This window comes from Bos grunniens, chromosome 6, assembly GCF_055505025.1.
Source record: "Bos grunniens cultivar Pamir isolate PY7600 chromosome 6, Bosgru_T2T1.0, whole genome shotgun sequence".
NCBI classification, from domain to species: Eukaryota; Metazoa; Chordata; class Mammalia; order Artiodactyla; family Bovidae; genus Bos; species Bos grunniens.
Genome location: NC_141170.1, coordinates 52,156,032 through 52,178,768, shown reverse-complemented (window position 1 = coordinate 52,178,768; position 22,737 = coordinate 52,156,032). Strand labels below are relative to the sequence as shown.

General features: G+C 41.3%; 2 protein-coding genes across 7 annotated transcripts in view; both read right to left on the bottom strand.

The window, feature by feature from the left end:
* Positions 1 to 22,737, bottom strand: part of CORIN (corin, serine peptidase) — a 313,930-nt gene that overhangs the window by 24,164 nt on the left and 267,029 nt on the right. For all 5 annotated transcript variants that reach the window (XM_086405903.1, XM_086405908.1, XM_086405907.1 and 2 more), the window contains 3 exons: positions 9,884 to 10,000; positions 7,034 to 7,083; positions 6,705 to 6,879 (listed from right to left, as the gene is read on the bottom strand). In XM_086405903.1, coding sequence (XP_086262029.1) covers positions 6,705 to 6,879; positions 7,034 to 7,083; positions 9,884 to 10,000 — 342 coding nt within the window. The remainder of the gene's footprint in view (positions 1 to 6,704; positions 6,880 to 7,033; positions 7,084 to 9,883; positions 10,001 to 22,737) is intronic.
* On the bottom strand, positions 14,254 to 18,768 carry LOC147370722 (uncharacterized). 2 transcript variants are annotated; one of them, XM_086405919.1, is made up of 2 exons: positions 16,030 to 16,213; positions 14,254 to 15,895 (listed from the first exon to the last, which is right to left on the bottom strand). In XM_086405919.1, the coding sequence occupies exons 1-2, from the start codon at positions 16,095 to 16,097 to the stop codon at positions 15,418 to 15,420; spliced, it is 546 nt and encodes a 181-aa protein (XP_086262045.1). In that variant the 5' UTR covers positions 16,098 to 16,213; the 3' UTR covers positions 14,254 to 15,417. The 2 variants fall into 2 exon arrangements, with proteins under 2 accessions (XP_086262045.1, XP_086262044.1); XM_086405918.1 differs by having other exon boundaries at positions 14,254 to 18,768.

Sequence of the window (22,737 nt, the reverse complement as noted above, 5' to 3'; positions counted from 1 at the left end):
GACTAGACAGACCTTTGTTGTGAGGGGGGGCTACCCCATGTCCAAGAGCAAAAGGAATTCCTTATACTTCAACAAATCAATCAATAGGGGGGAAAAAAAACAGGAAAAATTAAAATGGTTCTTAGCAAAATAATGTGTGGGAAGAACAAGAAAAGAGGATTTCTATCTGGGTAAATATTTAATATTAGTAGTAAACTATTTGAACTTTCCTTAAAGTTCAAAAAGATCATTAAAAAATTAATATTAAAAGTAAACTATTTGAACTATTTGAACTTTCCTTAAAGTCCAAAAAGCTAAACTATTTGAACTTTCCTTAACTTCTAATACCTTCATTCAAGGAGAATGATCTTCAGAGAACATCCCAGAAGATTCATCTTCCATGTGATAAAACTGTTAAGTGGTTAATACACTGAAGTGTGGAGTTGATGCCTGGTCTAAGACTATGGGAGGAGTCAGTAGTAGATAAGGTAACATTTCTAGTTCCACCATAGACTGGGTGGTTTAAACAACAAACAGTTACATCTCATAGTTGTTGAGGTTAGAAGACAAAGATTAGGACGCTAGCAGGGTCAAGGTCTGATGAAGACTCTCTTCCTTGCTTATAGATGGTGATCTTGATGTATCTTTACAAGGCACAGGGAGAGAGGGCCAACTTTCTTGCTCTTCTAAGGACACTTAGGCCATTCATGGGGTTTTACCTTCATGACCTAATCACCTCTCAGGGGCCACAACTCCTAATACCACCCTCTTGGGGGTTGGATATTAAACATGGGGACACAAATGTGCTGTCCATAACACACCTGGAGAACTAAAATGTTCAGTATCCTAAAGAAGGAGAAGCTGCAAAAAAAAGAGAGAGAGAGAGGTGGGTGGCGGGATAGGTCAGTAACACAAGAATTTTCACTGTTGTTTTAGAAGAAAAGTGAATAAAGTATTTCAAAAAGGATGTAGTCCTCAAATACTGGGGAGGGTTCCAGTAAGTTGGCAACTGAAAATTCACCATTGGATTTGACAAGATGGAAGTCACTGAGGACTTTGGTAAGTGCCATTTCAAGTGACCTTGATGAGAGCGCAACCGCAGGGACCTGAGGTGAGTATAGGAAGCGTAGGAGTGGAGACAGCGACTGCAGGAAACCCTGAGGAGTTTTACTGTGAATAATAGCTGAAATGTGGCAATAATTGAAGAAGGATGTGAAGTCAAGAGAAGGAGGTTTAAGTTGGAATACTGAGACATGTTTGCTGAAGCGAATGATCCAGCAAAAGGAAAGAAACTGATAAAAAAAACAGCAGTGATAATTTGAAAAACTGTCTTTGGAAAGATGAATGGAAATGTGGTTATCTTTAAATAGGAGCAAGGACACATCCTCCACCATTACTCAAGAGAAAGGAGGGAACATGGCCACTGGCATAGACACCTTGTTGGGATTAGGGATGCAGCAAGGCCAAAGATATAATGATGTCTGTTTTCTCATAAAGAGTGAGATGAGACCAGTGGAGGGTGAAGGACATTTGGGGAGAGAGGAGACGATGTCAAATAATTGAGAATGGAAAAGTGGCTTTACTGTGAACATATATTGATGGGTACCACGTTGTTAGATGCACATTTGAGATTCATGATCATACATTTGACACGAGCTTAGGTAGCAGTCAGGTGTGTGATATTCTCCAGCGATGGCCAGCTGTTCGGCTACAGGTGCAGAGTATGTGAATAGGTAGCTGCAAGACTAGAAGAAACAATAACTGCAAAGGTTGGAAGTGGGAGAACTCTTTAATGAGTTTCTGCAAGCCCCAGAAATGATAGGGATTGGCCCAAAGTTTAGGCCACCTGCTTGCCTAGATCCTAGACCCAGACATCTGCCACTGGAGTGGGTAGAATGCAGAGAATGCCTCTTTAGGGACAGACAAGTTGGGAGCATGGAGTCAGGTTGGGGTCACCACCATTGCTCACTCTCTGGTGATGCTGGAAAACGGCACCCCAGGAGACGTATGGATCCCAAATGGAGAATTCCTGTTTTAGTGGACATCAGTACTTGATGGGAATGGGTCAAATCTCTCAAGGTGACAGAATGGAAAGAACAGACTGTAAATGACTAGCATAGTTTATAAGTACCTAGAAGATAAAGAAGTGACCATGAGGACACCATGTGGGCTCAGTAATAAAAAGTCAGACCCAGCCATTCACTTCTTTTCCTGATTGTATTAAAACACTGTTAGATCAGTACAGGTGGGTGAGCACAAGGGTTTTGTTCTATGGGGAATGAGAAAGAGAGCTGTCCAGAAATAGGTGAAAACATTATTGAGTACTATTAAGAGTCCAGTGGGTGCTGAAAGTCAGACATGACACTAAACTGCATCGTTGGGTAAATGTTCTCAGTTCTAAAGAGCATAGGATTGAAAATGTGCTATTCACATTGACTCTTAGTTAGAGGTCCACCTGATGTGTATGGCAGAAAGATGTAGGGGTAAAGAAGCTGAAGGTCCTAATGGGAGGACTGAATGATACCAGGGTACTAGGTTAGCTGGGGAAAGAAAGAAAAAAGATGAGGAAGAGGCAGAGGACTGAGATAATAGGAGACATACAAATAAGCAAATGCAAGTCTTGGAGTAAAGAATTGGTGTGGTAGAAATCAAGATTTGGGTTACCAGGCAGGGTTAAGGGTTGTGATCATATAGTGAAAGGATAGTTTTTCATGCAGGTTTCCTGGAGAGGAATCAGACACTTCTGAAAATTATGAGTTGTGTGCCAGCCTAAGAAGTTCATCCTTTAGCCTTTTGGAGATGGAATAAGGGAGGAAAATTGCTTGTTAAATTACCCCTGAAACTCAATGTCTTTCTTCCTTAGAACTGTGGAAGTTAAATTGTTATTAGGGCATCTGGGACTTCATCTAATCAACTTAGTACCTCAAGTTTTTAATTTTCCTTTGGGATTTTTAAATACTTCTCCATGGAAGAGCAAGACAACCTTGCCTTTGTTCCCCCCATGAATATAATTAAAAGAGACAGGCTTGCAAAGACCTACTGATGGGTCACACTGGGCCCTGCCAAAGTATGGGATCAGGATATGAAGCAAATCCCATTAATTATAGCAATCAATGATTCCTCCAGAGAGTAAGGCTTACAATTAGAGGTTTTCAAAAACTTTCGAGGCCACTGGAGAGACTGTAAAATAGAATCAAATAGATCAGCACCCATTCAAGCAAAGACTTGCTTGATACTGGGCAATTTCTAACTTTGTATGGATAGGCCAGGCCCCACTCGACAGTTCTGTGAAATTCAGTTCCATAAAATTTCATCAGGGCCTTTGATAGAATATCCATGTCCTTAATTATAAACACATATTTCTTTTCTATTGCAAGGTTCCTCCTTAACTTCACAGATGTATCAGTGGATCTGACATAAAGAGGAAATTCGGATACCACATATGGGAATGACAAAAGTGGCATGTGAACTGAGTGAACTAGCGCATAAAGGGTGTTGTTCCTTTAAAGAGCTGTTGGATTTGTTTAGGTAATCACCTTTTGATGAATGCACTTGCTAGCACAATCTTCTGCTTATCAAGGAGTTATAAATCAGAACTGGAAAAGACATCTGGAAACATCTGGCCCCTTCCAAAGCAATAACATTCCAGTGTATTTCCTGACATACTACACAGACTCTTCCTATCATTTGGTGTCGCTCTTACACACTAAAAGTTCTCAAGAGGAGGTTCTGGTTTGACTTTTTACATTATATTTTCCCCAAAAGAGCAATCAAATAGCTAGACATACACGTTTCCCTTTTATACTCAATTCTTATGTTATATTCTAATTATTTGTTTAGATGTCTGTCTCCTCACTGGCTTAGAATTTCAAGAAATTAAAGATGTGTTCATTTCTTTAACCCCCACCTGAAGATGAATATATGTTCTGGGACTCTATCCTGTAGAAACAAGGGTACTAATAGGTGAGTAGCTTTGTATAAGAAGATGTATTAAGTGTTGTTAAAATGAGAGTAAACTGGAACTAACGTGAATGTCCATCAACTCAGGAATAATATTAATAGAAAAAGTTATTGTGAGTCTCTGTGATGGAGTGTCATTTAGCTTTGAAGAAGAATGAGCTTGCGCTGCATCCATTGACTTGAAGGGGATGTCCATGATGTACTGCCACATGAGAAAATCAATCAGCAAACAAAAGTACAGAGTACGATTTCAAATTGTAAAAATAAACGACACCCTGTGAAAAACAGGTGTTTATATCTGTGGAGGAACAATCGCTAGGGGTTACCTTGAGGATGATGAGAAAGTATAAGACAGAGTGTGTGGAAGGAGATAAAAATAGTCTAGCAAAATGCAAAAATATGCCATAATGCTAAGGGAAAAGTCAGAATGCATGTTTATAGTAATAATATATTAAAAATAAATATTTACCTTTATTGATGTCTTCATTGGTATCTGGCATAATTCTTAAGGCATTACAGAGACTATTTCAGCTGATGCCTCCACCAACACTGTGAGGTCAGGATTGTTATTTTCCTCATTTCACAGATGAGGAAACTGTAGCCCAGAGAAGTTTATAAATTGACCCATGGTCATACAGTAAATAGCAAAGCTGAGGAAATCCCCAGTGGCTCAGTGGTAAAGAATCTGCCTGCAATGCAGGAGACACAGGAGACAAGGGTTGAGTCCCTGGGTCAGGAAGATCCTCTGGAGAAGGATACGGCAACCCACTCCAGTATTCTTGCCAGGAAAATCCTATGGACAGAGCAGCCTAATGGACTACAGTCCAGCCATAGAGTCACAAAGAGTGGGGCACGAATGAGTGATTGAGCATAGCACTGAGCACAGAGGAAAAATAATAATAGACAAATAGGCAAAAAAATGAAACTGCATTTTTTCCCTACAAATTAGCCTGGTTAAATGACAATAACCAATTTAATGAAGTGATAGAATTGTGAGTTTTTTAAAAAATATTTGTTATTATTTATTATTGCCATGCTGTGCTTAGTCACTCAGTCATGTCCGACTCTTTGCAACCTCATGGACTGCCAGGCTTTTCTGTCCATGGGGATTCTCCAGGCAAGAATACTTTTAAATAAAGTAAAATTATTAAAAATAAAGGGAAGAAATGGGAAGGACGGTGGTTTTTAAAACAAGTCCTCAAATACTTTGCCATTCCTCTCTGAGAGAAGAGCTCCATGTTTGGGCCCTTTGAATGTGGGTGGGGCTGTGACAGCTCTCATCAACCCCATAGCAGAAGGGGGTTGTGTGTCTTTGGTGGCTGGATCAAAAACGGTGACACAGCTTCCTCCTGGCTTCCTGTTTTGGGACTCTTGCTCTGGGGAATGCTAGCCACCAAGCTGTGAGTCCTACTTGGAGAGAAACAAAGGCCCCTGCCAACAGGTACAATCTACTCCCGGATTTCAGATGGCTCCAGCCCCAGAACCTTAGAACCTTCCAGCAGAAGCCCCTGACATTGCCAAGCAGAGACAAACCACGAGCTATGTCCTGTCTGGATGTCTAACTTCCAGAATCCTCCATGGGCATAAAACATGGTTGGATTTCATCGTTGTTACTACTGTTGTTATTGCTTGGTTAGGGCTTTTTTTGCTCAGAAATTATATAATAACAATCTAAACCAACAAGGACCTTCTTCAGGGATGTTTGTCAATCTGGCATAGATTTCCCCTTGGTCTTATTTTTCTGCTCCCCTTAGGTATATTTTGATGATTAATTTTATGTGCCAACTGGCTGGACCATGGTGCCCCAACATTTGGCAGACCACCCTCCCTAATGTGGGTGGGCCTTACCAGATCAGTTGGAGACCTTCATAGAACAAAGACTGATTCCCTCCCAAAGCAAGACAGAGTCGCTAGCCAGCACACTGCCTTTGGACTTTTACTGCAGCTCTTACCCGAGCCTCCAGCATGTCTGCCATCCCTTCACACTGTACATTCACCAAATCTCCAGTAACATTTGCCGATTCCCTGAAAACTCTTTCTCTCACTGGTCTGTTTCTCTGGGCAACCCTGACTAATACACATATTTTTTCTTTTACTCTGCTTCCCAAACTCCTCACCAATTCCTCTAGCCTCCTAATGTCACTATGCTGCTGCTGCTGCTGCTAAGTTGCTTCAGTCGTGTCCGACTCTGTGCGACCCCATGGACTGCAGCCTACCAGGCTTATCCGTCCATGGGATTCTCCAGGCAAGAACACTGGAGTGGGCTGCCATTGCCTTCTCCAATGCATGAAAGTGGAAAGTGAAAGTGAAGTCACTCAGTCGTGTCTGACTCTTAGCTACCCCATGGACTGCAGCCTACCAGGCTCCTCCATCCATGGGATTTTCCAGGCAACAGTACTGGAGTGGGGTGCCATTGCCTTCTCCCAATGTCACTATAGCATCCAAGTAAATCCCCACTGTTTAATTTCATATGCATTTGATGTCTTTAAGAGGGCTAGAAAAGAGACTAATGCTGGCTGAAGAGTCAGTCTTCTTTACTTCCTCCTGCCCCTCCCTCTTCAGGACATAAATCATGATTAATACACATCTATTGCCAATAAATGAGCATGATAACACCAAAGGCAGAAAAATCTAAGCAGACAAAGGCCAGGGAAGGAGATCAACTGTGACTTCTGCATTGAATTACGGAATGACATATGCCATTAAGAATGCCCAAATGACAAAAGATCAGATCCAGGCAAAGCAAAAGAAAAGGTGCAGCTTACCCCTCGAAGCAGTGGGCGACCGTCAGAACCCATTTCTTGGCAATGAGGACACAACCACAAATGTGCCCACTGGGTTCACTCTGCAGGGAACACTGCCAGGGCCACCTTCCTGGGCGACTCGTCCGACCCCCTAGAATCCTCTTGTTCATTCGGGCAGCAGGGCGGCGCCCACAGTCTGCCAAGGAGCAGGACAGAGGACAGACAGATGTGACTCATCGCTAAACCCAACTGGATGCCTGCATCTTGGCTGTCATGTACACGAGATCATTTTTCCCCCAAGCCAATCCAGTTAGGTTCATATACCATTGTTATACCACAAATTCTCTCACCTTGTTTAGTACACAGAAGAGAAATCTTACTTCTGCTGTAACAGGACTGCCTAGATTTGGAAACAAAAAAATGGCATAATATTAAGTTACGTATTTATTGTTTACTTCAAACACTTTACCAGTGGAAAGGAAAACACACGTTGTACTTAAGACAGGAACTCTCAAGGCAGGGCTGTGGTCAGCTATCACTTTGGGGTGGGGGTATAGGAAGGATGTACTTTTTTAGTGTATTTGACATCATGATAATTTCACATTTGTGGGAAGAGAAACTACAGTTAGCCAGGTTTCTCCTATCACCTTAGCTGTTTGCACCACCCAGAATATAAACTCAATGATTTTCAAAGTAGGGAGAGGAAAAGGAAAGGAACTAGACTGCTTCTCAGAATGTGTGATGAGGAGGGAGAATGTCAGATTTTTATGCTTATGGAGAGGGCATGTATGTCCAAAAGAAACTGAGAAATGGTTTGAGAGAAATAATGTATTACTTCAAAAAGGTAGAGAACAGACAAAGGAACTGAATATTTAGACTAGAAGAGAATCTTGTAGAGACTTTATTACCTTTTAAAAAACTGTAGTTGATTTACAATATTGTGTTAGTTTCAAGTATACAGCACTGTAATTCAGTTATTTTTCTGATTATATTCCATTATAGCTTATGATAAGATGTTGAATATAATCCCTCATGCTATACAGTAGATCTTTGTTGCTTATCTGTTTTATGTACAGTAGTTTGTACCTATTAATCCCATATTCCTAATTTGTCTCTCCCTGCTTCCCTTTCACCTTTGGTAACCATACATTTGTTTTCTATGTTGCTGAGAACTTTCAGTGTTAAACTACGTATCTATGATTAGCTGACAGGAAGAAGGGGGATTAAATCCATGCCATGTTACTCTAGGTGGCAGGATCAGAATCAATAGGTGGAACTTATAGAAACAGTGCATTCAGGAAAGCAAAGCTTTTTAAAAATCAGAGTTAAATTTTGAAGGAAAACACATGGCCATGTTTAAGCATCTATCAATGTGGCTGCACAGGAGAATTCAGTTCAGGGTGTGATAAGTTTATATCACAAGGTTCTCTGCTAAGCATTTATTCTACAATGCAAATTTAAAGGAAAAAAAACAACACTTTGAGGCTATCAAATATACTAGGATGTGCGTAGAATCCTTGATCTGTCAGGAAAAACAAAAACCCTAAGTATTAATTTCCACATTCCTTTTTGAAGACCTGCTATATTTTCTTTTGTTGCTAAATTTGCATGTGGATCTATGTGTACAATAAATTATATAATACAGAAGAAGCACATATACGTTTTACCTTCCCATAACCTGAAGTCCTATCTCCTCCTCACTCTCGTCTCATTATCCTTAGTTTCTTTGTAGCACTTCCAAATATGTGAAATTCATTGTTTGTTATTGCTTATACTCTCTCTTCTCACCTCTAAAGTGTATGTTTCCTGAGACCAGGGTTTTTGTCCCCCTTATCACTTCTACATCCCCTCAGAGCTCAACAATAAACCTGGCATAGAAAAGATAGCAATGATTAGCTGTTATCTATTAGATCTTAAAATCATAGCTTTTAGGAATAGGGAAAGATCGAAGACTATCTATCTGTCTTAACTCTTTTATTTTAAAAGGAAATTGAGGTTGTGTGGGATCACACATCTAGGTAGTAAGGCAGGACTAGAATTAAATCACTGACTCCTCATTTCAAGTGACTTTATCTATCTATCCATCTACCTATCTATCTATCTACCGACCTAGAAGGGCTTTCCTGGAAGTTCCAGTTTGGGAGAACAAACCACTCTGTTGGAAGATTCAGGTCATTGTTTTGGAGAAGGTGCTTCAGTTGACAGAAGCAGAAATTTTCAGAAATTTGGTCACAGTTTTGTCTATAGGGAAAATGTCAAGACATCTAAAGAAAAATGACCCACCTTTTAATTTTCTTCTTTGAAATTCTTAAGAGGTGGTTTCCCTAGCACTAATTAAAAGCTTTGGAGTCACAAAAACTTGGTTTGAGTTCAGAGAATAGCACTTACCATTTGTGGGCTGTGAATCTGAGCAAGTTTTATGTAAATATTCTATAGCTATGCCCCTATAATGTCATAATCACTAGATGTGTTGCAGGGGGAAAGACAGGCGGAGAGGCCCCGCGGACAGACCGAGAAGAGCGGACGCGCTCACCGGAAACGCCCGTCCCTCATCCGGCACCGCTTAGGCTCGGCCCAGGAGAGCACGACCACACCACATCCATCAGTTGCACTTTCATGCTCCTATAATGTCATAATCACTAAATGTGTTAATTCCCTCAATGTATCTTTCTCCTGCACCCCTGCTCATAGATGAGGGAGCAACGCTTTTTAACATTCCACGATTTTTTTTTAGGGGAATTTTTTCAGAAGTGAATTTTCAAGGTTACTTGATTACAATTTCTTTGTGTGTGTGTTTTTTTCTCAGACTTTCCGAGTTTTATCAGCTGTCATTACTTCAATTTCTTCTGTTAACTAGTTCCATGTAGCATCTGTAGGAAGTGTAGACATTAAGAACTTATTTCAAACAGGATGTGAAAAAACACTCTAAGATTAGAACCCGAGCTCCTCATCCTACACTATGATAGTTTCTGTAATCGTAATTTAAAAACGCAGTTAGCCAAAAGAAAAAGATGTAAGTCTACAAAGAAGGAAAAAAGCCAAATGATGTTGAAATACAAATGTCCTTAGGTAGTCTATGGAAGTTCCTCTTTGATGTGACACATTTAGAATACCTTAGATTTGAAACAGAAGCAGGGCCTTGATGATAGACCTTTGCTCCATAATCCACTCTACACAGCTCTAGTAATGGGTTGTCTTACCCTTTTACCAGTAGTTCGTGCAAAGTTGTTGCATTAAGGCTCTCCCAGTTGGAGTGTAATGTAAGCCACTGTTGGTCTTGCTCCTGTTCCTCTATCAATTTGGTCATAGATGGTTCCCTAATAGAAAGACAAATACCAGATAAATATTCTAGTGCAATGATCTTTGACCAAGCAATATCATTATTGAGCACTTACTTCTGCCTGCCAAAGTAGAAGATGTGGGCTCGATCTCTGGGTCAGGAAGATCCCCTGTAGAAGGAAATGGCAACCCACTCCAGTATTCTTGCCTGGAGAATTCCAGGGACAGAGGAGCCTGGGGGGCTATGTCCATGAGGTCATAAAGGAGTCAGATAAGACTTAGCAACTAAACAACAACAATAACAACTCTTACAAAAAAGAAGCATTAAATTAATAGTCAATATTTCAAGAGGGGGATTAGTATTCAAAAAAGTTTGCTATGGAATGTGATCAGCAAGAGAAGTTACTAAAAGTATCCTGAAGCAATAAAGATCCACAATGTTATAGCTATTTTAGTCACTCTCTGCGGAAATGTATTTGTACATCTGAGGTGTTGGAATTCTAACATATGCCATGTAAAAGCCAATACCTGAAAAACAAGAGCAAGTTTTGGAAGGAATCAAAAGTAAATAAAATTTAATTGCCTGGAGTATTTTTCATCTTTTCTTATCTAGTATAATCTTACAATAAAGCAATATCTTACAATAAGTAATAAGTAGAGAAAATCAATGGCTATTTAGTGTCTGTTTAGACAGTATAAAATTGTAAGTGGGATTTTTTCAACATACTGCAAAATATTTATGCAGTAAAAATTAGGAAGGACTCTAGGAAGCAGAGATAGTGGTGAGCATCATTTTGCTGTTTACCTATATTCTCACTCAGCTTCCACCACTACTCTGCTTTGAATGCCTCATTCAGGTATCACATAAATACAATTGGCCTGTAGCCAAGCTTTAAAATTTTAAGTTTCCAAACTGTTTGGGTTTTTATGTAAAATATCCTATACTTCAAGAAATAGTTGGTTCACTTAGGCAATCCATATTTGAAGAAAATCTTTTGGATCTTTTTCACCTGATGCTATCATGGGTCGATGAGGTGGTGGAATTCATTTTAGACAGGAGGAAGGAGGGTTCCTTCTGAATCTGGAAGAAAGTAGGAGAGAAGGAAATAGGTACTTGGATTTGGAGATGGGGAGAGAATTCAAGAGAGTTCATGAGAGAATGCAAATCAGATAATCAGATGAGTTCAGTTCAGTTCAGTCCCCCAGTTGTATCCAACTCTTGTGACCCCATGGACTGCAGCATGCCAGGCTTCTCTGTCCATCACCAACTCCAGGAGTTTATCCAAACTCATGTCCATTGAGTCAGTGATGCCATCCAACCATGCTTATCCCCTTCTCCTCCCACCTTCAATCTTTCCCAGCATCAAGGTCTTTTCAAATGAGTCAGTTTTTTGCATCAGTTGGGCAAAGTATTGGAGTTTCAGCTTCAGCATCAGTCCTTCCAATGAATATTCAGGACTGATTTCCTTTAGGATGGACTGATTAGATCTCCTTGCAGTCCAAGGGACTGTCAAGAGTCTTCTCCAACAACACAGTTCAAAAGCATCAATACTTTGGTGCTCAGCTTTCTTTTATAGTCCATCTCTCACATCCATACATGACTACTGGGAAAACCATAGCTTTGACTAGACAGATCTTTGTTGACAAAGTAATGTCTCTGCTTTTTAATATGCTGCTAGGTTGGTCATAACTTTTCTTTCAAGGAGTAAGCATCTTTTAATTTCATGGCTGCAGTCACCGTCTGCAGTGCTTTTGGAGCCCAAGAAAATAAAGGCTGTCACTGTTTCCCCATCTATTTTCCATGAAGTGATGGGACCAGATGCCATGATCTTAGTTTTCTGAATGTTGAGTTTTAAGCCAACTTTACACTCTCCTCTTTCACTTTCATCAAGAGGTTCTTTAGTTCTTCCTTACTTTCCGCAATAAGGATGTTGTCATCTGCATATCTGAGGTTACTGATATTCCTCCTGGTAATCTTGATTCCAGCTTCTGCTTCATCCAGTTCAGCATTTTGCATGATGTACTCTGCATATAAGTTAAATAAGAACGATGACAATATACATCCTTGATATACTCCTTTCCCAATTTGGAACGAGTCAGTTGTTTCATGTCCAGTTCTAACTCTTGCTTCTTGATCTACAAACAGATTTCACATGAGGCAATTCACGCGGTCTGGTATTCCCAACTCTTTAAGTATTTTCCACAGTGTATTGTGATCCACAAAGTCTAATGCTTTGGCACAGTCAATAAAGCAGAAGTAGATGTTTTTCTGGAACTCTCTTGCTTTTTCAATGACCCAATGGATGTTGGCAATTTGATCTCTGGTTCCTCTGCCTTTATTAAATCCAGCTTGAACATCTGGAAGTTCACAGTTCATGTACTGTTGAAGCCTGACTTGAAGAACTTTGAGCATTCCTTTACTAATGTGTGAGATGAGTGCAATTGTGCAGTAGTTTGAGCATTCTTTGGCATTGCCTTTCTTTGGGATTGGAATGAAAACTGACCTTTTCCAGTCCTGTGGCCATTGCTGTGTTTTCCAAATTTGCCAACATATTGAGTGCAGCACTTTCACAGCATCATCTTTTAGGATTTGAAATAGCTCAACTGGAATTCCATCACCTCCACTAGCTTTGTTTTTAGTGATGCTTCCTAAGGCCCACTTGACTTCACATTCCAGGATGGCTGGCTCTAGGTGAGTGATCGTACCATCATGGTTATCTGTATCATGAAGATCTTTTTTGCATAGTTCTTCTGTGTATTTTTGCCACCTCTTCTTAATATCTTCTGCTTCTGTTAGGTCCATACCATTTCTGTTCTTTATTGTGCCCATCTCTGCATGAAATGTTCCCTTGGTATCTCTGATTTTCTTGAAGAGATCTCTAGTATTTCCCATTCTACTGTTTTCCTCTATTTCTTAGCACTAATCACTGAGGAAGGCTTTCTTATTTCTCCTTGCTATTCTTTGGAATTCTGCATTCAAATGGATATAGATTTCCTTTTCTCCTTTGACTTTTGCTTGTCTTTCTTTTCATAGCTATTTGTAAGGACTCCTCAGACAACCATTTTGCCTTTTTGCATTTCTTTTTCTTGGGGATGGTCTTGATCACGGCTTCCTGTACAATGTCATGAACCTCCATCCACAGTTCTTCAGGCACTCTGTCTATCAGATCTAATCCCTTGAATCTATTTGTCACTTCTACTGTATAATCGTAAGGAAATTTATTTAGGTCATACCTGAATGGTCTAGTGGTTTTCCCTACTTTCTTCAATTTAAGTCTGAATTTGGCAATAAGGAGTTCATGATCTGAGCCACAGTCAGCTCCCAGTCTTGTTTTTGCTGACTGTATAGAGCTTCTCCATCTTTGGCTGCAAAGAACACAATCAATCTGATTTCGCTGTTGGCCATCTGGTGATACCCATGTGTAGAGTCTTCTCTTGTGTTGTTGGAAGAGGGTGTTTGCTATGACCAGTGCATTTTCTTGGCAAAAGTCTATTAGCCTTTGCCCTGCTTCACTCTGTACTCCAAGACCAAATTTGTCTGTTACTCCAGGTATTTCTTGACTTACTACTTTTGCATTCTGGTCCCCTATAATGAAAAGGACATCTTTTTCTGGGGTTAATTCTAGAAGGTCTTGTAGGTCTTCATCAGCTCAGTTCAGTTCAGTCACTCAGTCATGTCCGACTCTTTGCAGCCCTATGAATCACAGCACCCCAGGTCTCCCTGTCCATCACCAACTCCCAGAGTTTACTCAAACTCATGTCCATCAAGTCAGTGATGCCATATAGCCATCTCATCCTCTGTCGTCCCCTTCTCCTCCTGCCCCCAATCCCTCCCAACATCAGGGTCTTTTCCAATGAGTCAACTCTTCACATGAGGTGGCCAAAGTACTGGAGTTTCAGCTTCAGCATCAGTCCTTCCAATCAACACCCAGGACTGGTCTCCTTTAGGATGGACTGGTTGGATCTCCTTGCAGTCCAAGGGACTCTCAAGAGTCTTCTTCAACACCACAGTTCAAAAGCATCAATTCTTCGGTGCTCAGCTCTCTTCACAGTCTGACTCTCACATCCATACATGACCACAGGAAAAACCATAGCCTTGACTAGATGGACCTTTGTTGGCAAAATAGTGTCTCTGCTTTTTTTTTTTTTTTTTTTTTCATATTGGATTTATTTATTTTGGAGGGACTGGTTATTTCAAAAAAACATTTATCAATTTTCAGTATCAAAACAGTTACACTATTGGTTTTTTTTCTCCCAATTGGTCCCCAAAGAGACCACACCAAAGGAGAGAACATTTTAAGCCAATTAAGCTGCAGGATGCACCCCTAACAGACCTCACTGAAACCTCATCAAAAAAGGGGGATTGGGTAGGGAAAGAAACTTTAAAAGATCAGCACACTGCTAGCCCACAGACTGTAGAGAGCTCTCACAGGCAGAGGGGTGACCAGTTTGCCTCAACCCCAAAGAAGCAAAGTTCCAAAATATAAAAATTTACAAGTTTTGTACATACGCTTTTCAAGATTTCTCCAGCACTAACCAATACAAAGCACAGTGAGATGGCACTTTTAGAGACAGCAGCTTCAGACCCAGAAAAGGGTGATGAGATGAGTTTCATATGGCTAAATCAGTGGCAAAACATAATTTTCTTTCCTTTCTTTCAAGGAGGCAGGAGAGCAAATAAGTGGTCACTTCAATATAAGGGGCACATGATCCATTCTGTGAGCAGTTGGGAACAGGGTAGAGCTGGGACAAGGATTTGGTCTCAGAGGTTTTACCATCTTAATTGTTTGGTCACTTCTGATGAAAAAAGAAAAAAAAAAAAGTTGTCCAAAGATACCGTAAAGCTGAAAACCTGAACAGCACTTTTTTTTTTTTTTTTTTGGCTAACTCCTTCTGGAATCATCTTTCTGCTTTGGCAGGTACTTTTTACAGGGCAATGAGGTTTCCCCAAATGGAGCCTTTCTCTGGGCTGCTAGGCTCTCAGTAAGGCAGGCCCAAACCTTTTCCCTTTCTCTCTGGAGAAGGCAATATGCATTAAGCTGAAATGTTACCTTCCAAAAGTGAGAAAGGGATTAGACTGCTGCTTCAGTTCTACGAAATTATCTGGAATGTTTTTTTACAAATGGTTGTAACATCAAGAACATAAAAGGTAATTACAAAATGTGTACATCACAACATGCTTTTAAAGACACTTTGCATTGTGCTCACATTCCCTTAAACGTTGTTCCCAAAGGTGCTCAGCCTCTAGCCCAACTGGAATCTCTGGGGAGAGGCAGAGACTGTTTGGCGAAAAGGACACAGGAGTAGGGGGGTGGGAGAGGTGGCGAAAGGAGAAAGCAGCCTTCCAGTTAAAGATCAGCCCTCCGTTTAAAGGTCAGCTTCGGGCAGGCTGGCCCCAGTGGAGTCGGAGTTGGGGTGAGAGGGAGGAGCAGCGGCAGGGCGGGGCTGGGGTGCTCTACATTTTATTCAGGTCAAGCAGAGTCTGGTTCAGCATCCTTTGTGTACAGAGGTCCTCCTCTTTGGTGCATTTCAGTTTATCTTCCAAATCAATTGTCTTTTCCAGCTTGGCTACTGATCTCTCAGCAAACTCAGCACGAGTCTCTGCCTCCTTGAGTTTATCGGTAAGAATCTTTATCTCTTCCTCATATTTGTCTTCCTTTTGAGAGTACTTTTCTTCAGCAGCACTCAGACACTTCAGGTGCTGGTCCATCAGTCTGATTTGCTCACCCGTCTTTCGGCAACGGGACTCTGCCAGCTCCGCTCGCTCCTCTGTGCGCTCCAAGTCTCCCTCAATAATCACCAACTTGCGAGCCACCTCTTCATACTTCCTGTGTGCCTCTTCTGCAATGTGCTTAGCTTCTTTGAGTTGGATTTCCTGAAGTTCCATTTTTTCTTCATCTTTTAAGGCTTGGTTTTCAATAACCTTCATAACTCTCTCGCTCTCATCAGCAGCTTTCTCAGCTTCCTCCAGCTTTTGCAGCTCAGTGGCCAGGCGCTCTTGAGCTCGGTTCAGCTCCTCTTCAACCAGCTGGATCCTACGGTTTAAGGAGACCACTTCAGCCTCAGCCTGTTCTCGGGCCCATCTTTCTCCCTCCACTTTCTGCTGGAGGCACTTGGCCCTCTCCTCTGCATCATCGGCCTGCTGCTGCAGAACCTGGATCTTGCACTTCATTGCCTCGGTGACGGCGATTGCGGCCATGACAGTGGTCCCGGCCATGGTCCCCACCCAGCTCCTGCTTGCCTTCGGGTTCCTGCCTCCTCCGCTCGGCGTTGCAGCCGCTTGGTTCCTGCAGGGTTGAACTTGTGGCCCACACTAGGCGAAGAGCATGAGCAGTCGAGGCTGACAGTAGGAAGCTTGGGATCTCTGCTTTTTAATATGCTATCTAAGTTGGTCATAACTATCCTTCCAAGGAGTAAGCGTCTTTTAATTTCATGGCTGCAATCACCATCTGCAGTGATTTTGGAGCCCCCCAAAATAAAGTCTGACACTGTTTTCACTGTTTCCCCATCTATATCCCATGAAGTGATGGGACCAGATGCCATGATCTCAGTTTTCTGAATGTTGAGCTTTAAGCCAACTTTTTCACTCTCCTCTTTCACTTTCATCAAGAGGCTTTTTAGTTCCTCTTCACTTTCTGCCATAAGGGTTGTGTCATCTGCATATCTGAGGTTATTGATATTTCTCCTGGCAATCTTGATTCCAACTTGTGCTTCTGCCAGCCCAGCGTTTCTCATGATGTACTCTGCATATAAGTTAAATAAGCAGGGTGACAATATACAGCCTTGACGTACTCCTTTTCCTATTTGGAACCAGTCTGTTGTTCCATGTTCTGTTCTAACCTGCTTCCTGACTTGCATATAGATTTCTCAAGAGGCAGGTCAGGTGGTCTGGTATTCCCATCTCTTTCAGAATTTTCCACAGTTCAAGTTCAGCTGCTTCAGCATTACTTGTCAGGGCATAGACTTGGATTACTGTGATATCGAACGGTTTGCCTTGGAATCGAACAGAGATCATTCTGTCATTTTTGAGATTGCATTCAAATACTGCATTTTTGACTTTTCTGTTGACTATGATGGCTACTCCATTTCTTCTATGGGATTCTTGCCTACCATAGTAGATATAATGAGTTAAATTCACCCTTTCCAATCCATTTTAGTTTGCTGATTCCTAAAATGTTGACGTTCACTCTTGCCATCTCCTGTTTGACCACTTCCAATTTGCCTTGATTCATGGACCTAACATTCCTGGTTCCTAGGCAATATTGCTCTTTATAGCATCAGAGAGGTTAAAACGTCTGCCACCAATGTGGGAGACCCCTGGGTCGGGAAGATCCCCTGGAGATGGAAATGATAACCCACTCCAGTATTCTTGCCTGGAGAATCCCACGGACAGAGAAGCCTGGTAGGCTACAGTCCATGAGGTTGCAAAGAGTCAGACATGACTGAGTGACTTCACTTCACTTTACTTCCATCACCAGTCACATCCACAACTGGGTGTTGTTTTTGCTTTGGCTCCATCCCTTCCTTCTTTCTGGAGTTATTTCTCCACTGATCTCCAGTAGCATACTGGGCACCTACCGACCTGGGGAGTTCATCTTTCTGTGTCCTATCTTTTTGCCTTTCCATACTGTTCATGTTTGGGTGTCTCCTGAGGAGGTACAGGTCAGCAGTGGACTGCTGCAGGAGCAGGGGCTCTGGGTGCAGTAGACATGGGCATAGCATAAGACCTCTTGGAGGAGGTCTCCACTGACCCCACCAAAGAGCCACCAGAACTTACACAGGACCAGGGAAACAGACTCTTGGAGGGCACAAACAGAATCTTGTGTGCACCAGGACCCAGGAGAAAGAAGCAGTGACCCCACAAGAGACTGACCCAGAATTGCCCATGAGCGTCCAAGAGTCTCTCACGGAGGTGTGAGTCAGTGGTGGCCTGCTGCAGGGTTGAGGGCACTGAGTGTAGCAGTGCCTGCATGGGACATTTTGAAGGAGGTTGCCATTATCTTCATTACCTCTATCATAGTTTGGCCTCAGGTCAAATAACAGGGAGGGAACACAGCCCCACCCTTCAACAGAAAATTGGATTAAAGATTTACTGAGCCCATCAGAACAAGACCCAGTTTTCCCCCTGTCAGTCTCTCCCATCAGGAAGCTTCCATAAGCCTCGTATCCTTCTCCATCAGAGGGCAAACGGACTGAAAACCACAATCACAGAAAACTAACCAATCTGATCACATGGAGCACAGTCTTGTCTAACTCAATGAAACTATGAGCCATGCCATGTAGGGCCACCCAAGTCAGACAGGTCATGGTGGAGAGTTCTGACAAAATGTGGTCCACTGGAAAACGGAATGTCAAACCACTTCAATATTCTTGCCTTGAGAACCCCATGAACAGTATGATAATCAGATAGTCTCTACTTTTCATTTCAAGAAGGAGGGGAGATCCTCAGATGAAAGGTGTGGGGGAGGGGCAGTGGCAGGGGTGTGCAATGGTAAGGAAAGTGACATGTATATGAAGTTGCTCCCTGGTGGAGGTATTTGGGAAAACATATCAAACATAAAAGTATGGTGAGCAGCGGTGAGGATTCAAATGAACCTGGAAACCTTGAAGTGGTAGTAGCACTAAGTCTGTGAGCTTAGCGACTTGCTCTTTTGATAATGGAATGTCTTTTTTTTTTTGCAAAAATAGGGAGAGAGCACAGGAAGGGAAGGAAAGTTAGATTCGGTGGCATTGAAAGAAAAGTTACCATTTCACCTGGTTACCATTATTTAAAAATGACTGTAATCACAAAATAGAAAAAAAAAAAAAAAAACCTCATCAAATGCAGTTATTTTTAATAAAACCCTCTAACGACTTGAGGATAGAATAAGAGCCAAAAAACTAAAAACAAAACAGAGTTCTTCATAACAGATGAACTCTAATCATTTGATTTTTTTTAAATGGCATAACCCCCTCCCATACTTTAAGAAGCATTGCACAAGCTTTAATTGATTTAGGATCTTGAATGAACTGTTATATAATCTAATATGCCACAAAACTGACTGGAAAATGGGAATTTTTTTCCTTCATCAAAATGAGGCTGTGGCTTTCCAGTAATCCCAGAAGTGCTGTTTTTTGGAAGTGTACAGTGGGATGGAAGTAGAGAAATCAGAAGTCATGCATCCACTCAAGGTTTCAAGGTTTCTCTTAATACCTGCATCCTGGGAATTTCTGTCTGCAATAGAACAATCTGTGGCCTCTTAAATCCATGTATTTTATTGGCAAAAAGCCAAAGGAAGATCGGCTTCAGATCTGTTATTTAATGAAAACAGTCCTTAGGCAGATATTCACAGGGCAACAGGGACTCACATGAGGATGGTTTGGCGTAAGCATAGGATTCACACTGAGGCTGGTTGGGAAAATCACTGCAAAGGAACCAAGGTCCCTTCAGTTGCCTTGAGGGATGTTTTTATTCGATTAGCCTCCAAGAAAGGCAATTTAGCCTGAACCTCTCAGTTACGTCAAGTGGAAATCCTAAGAAATTCATCAAGAAGAAGGGAGTATCATTACGAAAATTAGTTTCCCATGAAACTCTTAAACACTAGCATGCTTCTCAGCACTAGAAATGTCATCTTATCACCCATTAAAAAAAAAAATCGGTGAATCCATATGGCTCAACTTCTGCCATCATACAGAATCTGAGCATCTGTGTGGTTTCAACATTATTTCTTTAAATAATTTAAAAAATCATAAAAGTAACACTTACACATGGAAAAAATCCAAACATCATACAATGAAAAAATATTCTTCCCATCCCAGATGTATAAAATCACCACTGTAAATAGCATTTGAGTATCCTTGCCAAGCACTGTCTATAATGCTTGTATCCCTCTTTTTTTAGTCTATATACATTTCTGGGAGATAGTGACAGACAGGGAAGCCTGGTGCGCTGCAGTTCATGGGGTCACAGAGGGTCAGACATGACTTAGTGACTGAACAGTATTGTTTTGTATGGTGTTGACGCTTTCATTTAAGGACCTATCTTGGAAGTCTTTGCATAGTAATAGATAGACAATATTAATAATGATGATATTAATAACTATTACTTATTTTCTATAGGCAACACACTATAAGATTAACTTGTTTTATATTATTTAATCCTCTCAACAACTTTGTGAGTTATGTATATGTACATGTGAAAGTCTCTCAGTAGTGTCTGACTCTTTGCAATCCCATGGACTGTAGCCTGCCAGGCTTCTCTTTCCATGGGATTCTCCAGGCAAGAATGCCGGAGCAGGTTGCCATTTCCTCCTCCAGGGGATCTCCTGACCCAGGAATTGAACCCAGGTCTCCCACATTGCAGGTGGATTATTTACCGTCTGAGCCACCAGGGAAGTATACTTTATTGTTATTCACCATTTTGGAGATGAAAAAATTGAGGCAAAGAGAGAATACAAAATTTTCCACAGGTCACACAGCTCTGATATTGCATCCCTTGGTCTGACATCAGAGTACCTCTTCTAACACTGTGAGCACCATGCAGCCCTCTGCTTTATTCAGAGCACACACCACGTTCTCTCCATAGCTGCATAGTGTTCTGTTACATGCACGTACATTTACTTCACCAATCCTCTATTGTGACCATTTCCAATTTGGAGTTATAATGAAAAAGCAGCAGTTAACACCTTAACCACTCACCTTTGCCCACATGCACAAATGTGACTTGAGAATAAATTCCTAGAAATAAAACTATTGAATCAAAATGTAAATTTTTTAGGAATAGTATGAATTTCCCCTTCAGAGAATAATGCCAGTTTACAAACTTAACAAGACGAGGTGTGCTTATACATCTTAATTTTTATAACTACGCATATAATGTAAGCCATGCTATGAAAATACATCTGGAACTTAACTACTCAAATTTTGTTTATGCATTGGTAATTAGTTTGATGTATAATTTTCATTTTATATCAAGAGAAAAAGATATCCTTTTGAGTAGAGACCAAAAGAGCAAAACAACACCTTTCAAGTGATGAAACATCAGAGTCACTATATCTTAAGGTGTCTATGCAGGGAATGAAGTCTCATGCTTCTAGAGCAACCATGAAATCATATGCAGAGATGAAAATTCAAGCCACAATCTATTCCAATGCCCTCTTTTAACTGTGTGAGAAAACTAAGACCTAGGTATAGACCTTTCCCAAACACTTGTGGGGCCCAGAGCAACAGTATAGATAGAGGCCTATATACTATATCATTCTCAAAAATTCTCCAAGCGAGGCTTCAACAGTATGTGAATCAAGAAATTCCAGATGTTCAAGCTGGATTTAGAAAAGGCAGAGAAACCAGAGATTAAATTGCTAACATCCACTGGATCATAGAAAAAGCAAGACAGTTTCAGAAAAACATCTGCTGCTGCTGCTAAGTCGCTTCAGTCGTGTCTGACTCTGTGCCACCCCATAGATGGCAGCCCACCAGACTTCCCCACCCCTGGGATTCTCCAGGCAAGAACACTGGAGTGGGTTGCCATTTCCTTCTCCAATGCATGAAGGTGAAAAGAGAAAGTGAAGTCACTCAGTTGTGCCCGACTCTTAGCGACCCCATGGACTGCAGCCTACCAGGCTCCTCTGTCCATGGATTTTCCAGGCAAGAATACTGGAGTGGGGTGCCATTGCCTTCTCTGAGAAGAATACTTCTGCTTTACTGACTATGCCAAAGCCTTTGACTGTGTGGATCACAATACACTGTAGAAAATTCTTAAAGAGATGAGAATACCAGATCACCTTACCTGCCTCCTGAGAAATCTGTATGCAGGTCAAAAAGCAACAGTTAGAACCAGACATGGAACAATGGACTGGTTCCAAATTGGGAAAGGAGTATGTCAAGGCTGTATATTGTCACCCTGTTTATTTAACTTATGTACAGAGTACATCATGCGAAATGCCGGGCTGGATGAAGCACAAGCTGGAATCAAGATTGCTGGGAGAAATATCAGTAACCTCAGTTATGCAGATGACACCATCCTTATGGCAGAAAGTGAAGAGGAACCAAAAAGCCTCTTGATGAAAGTGAAAGAGGAGAGTGAAAAAGTTGGCATAAAACTCAACATTCAGAAAACTAAGATCATGGCATCTGGTCCCATCGCTTCATGGCAAATAGATGGGGAAACAATGGAAACCATGACAGACTTTATTTTCTTGGGCTCCAAAATCACTGTAGATGGTGACTGCAACCATGAAATTAAAATACATTTGCTCCCTGGAAGAAAAGCTGTGACCAACCTAGACAGCATATTAAAAAGCAGAGACATTAGTTTGCCAACAAAGGTCCATCTAGTCAAAGCTATGGTTTTTCCAGTAGTCATGAATGGATGTGAGAGTTGAACCATAAAGAAAGCTGAGCACCAAAGAATTGATGCTTTTGAACTGTGTTGTTGGAGAAGACTCTTGACAGTCCCTTGGACTGCAAGGAAATCCAACAGTCAATTCTAAAATAAATCAGTCCTGAATATTCATTGGAAGGACTGAAGCTGAAGCTGAAGCTACAATACTTTGGCCATCTGATGCGAAGAACTGACTTATTTGAAAAGACCCTGATGCTGGGGAAGATTGAAGGTGGGAGGAGAAGGGGATGACAGGATGAGATGGTTAGATGGCATCACCGACCTGATGGACATGAATTTGAGCAAGCTCTGGGAGTTGGTGATGGACAGGGAAGCCTGGTGTGTTGTAGTCCATAGGGTTGTAAAGAGTCAGACATGACTGAGTGACTGAACTGAACTGATACTATATCATAT